Below are 6652 nucleotides of genomic sequence, written 5' to 3' on the forward strand. Positions count from 1 at the left end.
GGTGGGGGAGGAGGATTACTGTGACTTCCTCTGATGTTACGAAGGGCGTTCGTTGTCAATGCCGGGTAATGCCGGTTCTGTGTCCATTTCGGACCGTAGCGGTGCCCTGACTTATGTCAATGTGCATGGGGCGCCAATGGAGGACCTCCTCCGACGTTACTTCCAGAGGTTTGGGTACTACGTCTGGGTGTACTATGCCTGGCTTGTTGGGGCATCAGGCTGCCAGATGCACTGAGGCTCCGGTTGCTCCTGTCAACTTGTTCTGGGAAGTGGATTTCTCACCGCTCCCTCTGGAGGAGGACTCCAGGGGTGAGGAGGTGAGTGTTCCGTTGGCTGCTGCAGCTCCGGCTGCATCACCTGTCCTTCCTTCGGTTGTTGCAGACCCTCCTCCGGGTGTTGCCGTGCCATCGGGTGTTCTTCCTGATCCTGTCGCTGTCCCCACTGCTCCCATAGGCCTTACAGGCGATCTCTGTGCGTCGTCGGCGCTCTCCTCTTCAGCCTGGCTTGTGAAGCCCGTGGTTCTGGGTCGCCTCTGGCTCTGAGGATGTGCGGCCGAAGCCCAAGCGTTCCTTGCATTCTTCTACTGCTGGACTGATGTGGGGGATTACGACGCCGATGGGTCTTCGGGCGATGATGTGGTGGTTCCGGGTGCTTCGCGCTCTACGTCGATGGTGGTTGCTGACGTCCAAGTGCCTGCTGATGTAAATGTTTGTGAATATGGTTTACCTCCTGTTCTTTCTTCTGCAGAAGGTTCTCAGCAGTGGGATTTGGTCACGTGAGTGGTGAGGGTGTTGGTGGGAGCCGAGGCCTCGTGCTGGTGCTGAAGAAGGATGCCCAGCGTGGGGGGTCCCTGCAGGTGCAAAGTCGGGTGGTTGACGTGGGGCCCTGAGAGGTAGCCTAGGAGGCTCCCAGGGCGCTGCCCATTGCCCGGCCCCGTGGGAAGAAGCCCCTCCCTCTCGTCTTGATTTCCGGCATGGCGTACGATGCTGCTGTTTGGGTTCAGCGGGCTCGGTGTTTTGTTGTGGGTGTGCGGAGTTGATGCCTGATCCTTGTACGGTTTATCGTAAACCGGTTCCGGATGACATCATGTTTCTTTGGGAGGCTTATTGTGTTCGTTTCCCGGTGGTGGAGTGGCCGGATAAGTATAAGCAGTTTGAGTAGTCTGTGTGCTTGGTGTGCGTTGGGGCGCGTGGTTTGTTGTGAAGTGTTGTACTTATTGTGCGCCCTTCAGGCCGGTGTTGTGTGTTTAGTTATCATGCCCTTGTTTTATTGCCTTTCTTCGCATGCTTTACGTGTCAATATGATTTTTGCAAGTAGTTGTTACATTGTTCTTCCCTGTGTTTCTTTATATGTTAATGTATTGCTTATGTTAACCTTCGGATAACATAACATAACATAACATATCCTTATGCTTATGTTATCCTGTTATTTTGTTATGTTGATGTTTGCCCTATTGTACTGTATTTTGTATCTTGTGTTTGGTTATTGGCTTGTTTGTTATACGTTTTTATGTTTTGTTGTCGGCCCTTAAGGCCGGTATTTATGTGCATTACTAGTCACGTTGTCTTTGTTTTATTGTACTTATTAGCATGCCTTGCATGTAAATATAAAAATAAAAAAAAACAAATAAAAAAAATATACACAAAATACTTGGCAAATAAAATTTACATATTATACTAGAAGACCGGGTACAATACTTCCCAAGGTAGTGAAATCGTGGGTTGAGCGGAATTCTATGGTTCCTATGTCACGAAATTCGTGAGAAGTATGGATGATATCTGCACGTGTTGATCGTTAATGAGATCTGATACGTGTTAACGTCTGGACGTCCAAACGCACACTGGCGTCGCTTGGCGTCTCCTTCCCCGGCTTGCTGTGGATGCAACCATCAGCAAGGTTATGAATTTGTCATTATCGACTTAAGGAAGTAGACTTTAGATTTGTTTGTTATTTAATTAAGTCCAGTTCTAAAGAGTACTTTTTTATCATATTTACCCTTTAGAATGGAGGTTTTATGTTTTCCACAAGATAAATATTGTCCGTAAATATCGGATTTGCTTCAATGACAACATCCCATTTTTTCAGAGAAGCCACTAAACATAGTTCCTTTAATGATTCTCCTTTAATTAGTAATTAGTAAGATTAGTATGTTCCTAACATGACCGTTTTGGCTTGGGGTTAGTATTGTGTATCGAAAAATTTACAACAATTGGTACCTTCACTCACAACATTGATACCTTCACTCACAACATTGGTACCTTCACTCATAACGTTGGTACCTTCACTCACAACGTTGATACCTTCACTCACAACATTGGTACCTTCACTCACAACGTTGGTACCTTCACTCACAACGTTGGTACCTTCACTCACAGCGATGGTACCTTCACTCACAGCCTTGGTACCTTAACTCACAACGTTGGTACCTTCACTCACAACATTGGTACCTTCACTCACAGCGTTGATACCTTCACTCACAGCATTGGTACCTTCACTCACAACGTTGGTACCTTCACTCACAACGTTGATACCTTCACTCACAACGATGGTACCTTCACTCACAACCTTGGTACCTTCACTCACAACCTTGATACCGTCACTCATAACGTTGGTACCTTCACTCACAACGTTGGTACCTTCACTCACAACGTTGGTACCTTCACTCACAACGTTGGTACCTTCACTCACAACATTAGTACCTTCACTCACAACGTTGGTACCTTCACTCACAACGTTGGTACCTTCACTCACAACCTTGATACCTTCACTCACAACGTTGGTACCGTCACTCACAACCTTGATACCTTCATTCACAACGTTGGTACCTTCACTCACAACGTTGGTACCTTCACTCACAACCTTGATACCTTCACTCACAACGTTGGTACCTTCACTCACAACCTTGATACCTTCACTCACAACGTTGGTACCTTCACTCACAACCTTGATACCTTCACTCACAACGTTGATACCTTCACTCACAACGTTGGTACCGTCACTCACAACATTGATACCTTCACTCACAACGATGGTACCTTCACTCACAACATTAGTACCTTCACTCACAACGTTGGTACCTTCACTCACAACATTGGTACCTTCACTCACAACGTTGGTACCTTCACTCACAACGTTGGTACCTTCACTCACAACATTAGTACCTTCACTCACAACGTTGGTACCTTCACTCACAACATTGGTACCTTCACTCACAACGTTGGTACCTTCACTCACAACGTTGGTACCTTCACTCACAACATTGGTATCTTCACTCACAACGTTGGTACCTTCACTCACAACGATGGTACCTTTACTCACAACATCAGTACCTTCACTCACAACGTTGGTACCTTCACTCACAACGTTGGTACCTTCACTCACAACCTTGGTACCTTCACTCACAACCTTGATACCTTCACTCACAACGTTGGTACCTTCACTCACAACGTTGGTACCTTCACTCACAACGTTGGTACCTTCACTCACAACGTTGGTACCTTCACTCACAACGTTCTCCAGTAGAGATGTGAGCCAGATGTTTATTGTTACGTTACAAACTGTTCAGATACAGACCTACTCGGAAAATATTCTTGTACAGGATAAGTACCATATCTCATCCACCTCGTTACTTTGGTAAGTATTTGTCAAGAAAAATCCAAGGGAGCTGGCAGTTCGGAACCAATTGTCAACGAGGCGAATATCTTCAGAGCAGCTTGTAAACGACACAAAGCTTACGGACACAGTTGGGTTGCGACTCGAGAAGGTTATGGTCAGCTTGTTGCACAGAACGAGAAGTGTGGAATCAGTTCTCAGTAACTGGCAATTTAGTTTCAATTATATTATGCTATATAGCCTCTACTGGAGCTGTAGTTGGATAACCAAGATACATGTCGGTGGGTTTTCCTCAACCATTGTTCTGATAACCAACTCTGGTGTTAGTGCTGCTAACATGGTTATATACGAGTGTAAGGACAGTGGGCCATAACCTGTCTGTCCAATGTTTTCTAATTTAATCGGTACCGCTTGTAACAGACCCACCCAGCGGTGAGTGGTACCAGAGTACCGCTTGTAACAGACCCACTCAGCGGTGAGTGTTTCCAGACCACCGCTTGTAACAGACCCATCCAGCGGTGAGTGTTACCAGATCACCGCTTGTAACAGACCCACCCAACAGTGAGAGATATCTGATCAACTTCCCAATAACGAGGTCATTGTTCAGGACGACGGCGGTTATTCACAAAGAGATCGGGCGGTTAGGAAGAGGATGGGAGGGAGTATGAGGGAGGGGATGGGGAGGGAGAGGGGAAGGGGATGGGGTGGAAGGTGGGGCAAGGACTCCACCCAACCTCATGGCGAGCCTGCCTCCCACAGGTTCCGCCTGATTACCAATTATCCTCGATGGTCTATTCAATTTGTTAAATTAAGATGGATATTGACAACACTAACTTGCCTGCAACATTTACCCCACAGTCTGGCAAGACGCTGGTTTGTCTTAGCGTAGCGCTGGAGGTCGAGTCTAACGACAAATATATACGGAGGAGACGACTTTAAGGGGATAGATCAGCATTATGTCCGTGCTAGTGCACTTTCTCTACTCCAGTAAGCTAAGGGGATAAGTAATACCAGCAGACGGAAACAGAAAGTCAGAGAGAGGAAACATATAGAATACTTCAGAGAATTTAAAAAAAATGCAGGAAAATTTTTTCAATGAATGCTACTAGAACAGGTGAGCATAGCTGGACACTAAAGGCATCAGTGACTTAAAATGTTGAGTGCGTGTGTGTGTTTGTGTGTTAGAGTCCGTCTGTAGTTAGACAAACTAGTATATCAAATAATAACAAAGAAACACATTATCGAAACTTCGAGTAAATTTATATATTGATAAACGTCAGTTCCATGATTTGTTTATAGTTTAGGAAACATCCTGGTCACATAAATATATTTTAGGCAGGGAGACGCAAGTTAGCTCCGAGAGAACAGAGGCAACACCTTCATAAGGTAGTGTCCGCGCTCCACCTACTAACTTGGAAGACATTCCACGAGTGTGGCAAAAATACCAACTCTGTGGCCGCCCATTTGTGGAATTTAATAACACGAGGAGAGCGTACTGTGTCTCTTGGGCTCTCTTGCTCTCTCTCTCTCTCTCTCTCTCTCTCTCTCTCTCTCTCTCTCTCTCTCTCTCTCTCTCTCTCTTTCATGCAAAACTTGCATTATAAGCATAGAAGAGACACAGTGTAAAACAACATTATATTTAGAATGGATGCAACTTTGTAACTTGGCTAGAAAACGCTGTGGTTACATTGTGAATAAGTTTGGATATTATGAACACACACACACAGACACACACACACACACACATATATATATATATATATATATATATATATATATATATATATATATATATATATATATATATATATATATATATATATATATATATATATATATATATATATATGTGCGGGCCAAATGGAACACCATTTGTGTTCCTCACGTGTGCCACAAAGAATGAGGTGATTTGATAAAATGCTGTGCCCAAGATTACCATCCGAGTGCCGGCGGGGAAGTGGTTCATATAGCTTTGGCTATCACTTCCTTATGTCCGGTCATGATGGTCAAGCGGATTAAGGCATCCTGTAGATACCAGTTGCGTTGCTCCTGGCAGTATGGGTTCGAGTCACTTCTGGGGTGTGAGTTTTCAGTTGCATATAGTCCTGTGGACCATTCAGGCTTGATATATATATATATATATATATATATATATATATATATATATATATATATATATATATATATATATATATATATATAAGGAAATGTTCGTTTGTTTAAAATCGCTAATCCTCGAAAGCTCTTCACCGATTGCTTTGAAATTTTCACACAATGTTCCATTCGCATCCGGCCACGTTTTTAAATACATACTATATAGATGTCACGTTTGTGACAGTAAAAAAAAGACATGCTTTTGCTGAAAAACTGTGTTTTTCATGTGTTTTTCATGTGAGGGATATCTTCGAAACCTCTTTACCGATTGCTTTGAAATTTTGACACAACGTTGCATTCAAATAGGCGCATCTTTTTATATATCTACTATATACATGCCTCACCTGTGACAGGAAAAAAAACATGTTTTTTTTTAAAAACAGCGCCATCTGTTGGATGTAAGAGCAACACACGCTGGAATCTCCAAAAGTTCTTCACCGATTGCTTTTATATTTTGACTCAACGTTGCATTAGAACTGGCACGTCTTTTTATATAGTAACTATATAGATGCCACCCCTGTGCCAGGTAAAAACATGCGTTTTTGAAAAACAGCACCATCTGTTGCATATAATATCAACATTCACGCTATACTAAATATGTCACGAATTCCATGTCAGTGTTTCTGATTGCATTGGTAAATTTGATTTGCATAGACTTCGATTTATTTTATTTTTTATTGTTTTATTTTGTGTGACATTGTGTTGGAATTGAGCTGTGTTGTTTACAATACAATTCATTTCATAAGTATAGATGCTACACCTGTGACAGGTAAAACTATGCTTTTCTTGACAAACAGTACCATCTGTTGCATGTAAGAGCAACACACACATGCTATACTAAATATGTTACAATTCCATTTCAATGTTTCTGATTGTGTTGATAAAT

The 6652-nt window shown here is 43.1% G+C and overlaps 1 protein-coding gene across 1 annotated transcript; it reads right to left on the reverse strand.

Annotated features, from left to right (window-relative positions):
* Window positions 1-2406: 2406 nt before the first annotated feature.
* LOC138352127 (uncharacterized) lies at window positions 2407-5076 on the reverse strand. The gene is made up of 2 exons (XM_069304388.1): window positions 5025-5076; window positions 2407-3557 (listed from the first exon to the last, which is right to left on the reverse strand). The coding sequence occupies exons 1-2, from the start codon at window positions 5074-5076 to the stop codon at window positions 2407-2409; spliced, it is 1203 nt and encodes a 400-aa protein (XP_069160489.1).
* Between the last annotated feature and the right edge of the window lie 1576 nt (window positions 5077-6652).

This window comes from Procambarus clarkii, chromosome 52 (assembly GCF_040958095.1).
Source record: "Procambarus clarkii isolate CNS0578487 chromosome 52, FALCON_Pclarkii_2.0, whole genome shotgun sequence".
NCBI lineage: Eukaryota > Metazoa > Arthropoda > Malacostraca > Decapoda > Cambaridae > Procambarus > Procambarus clarkii.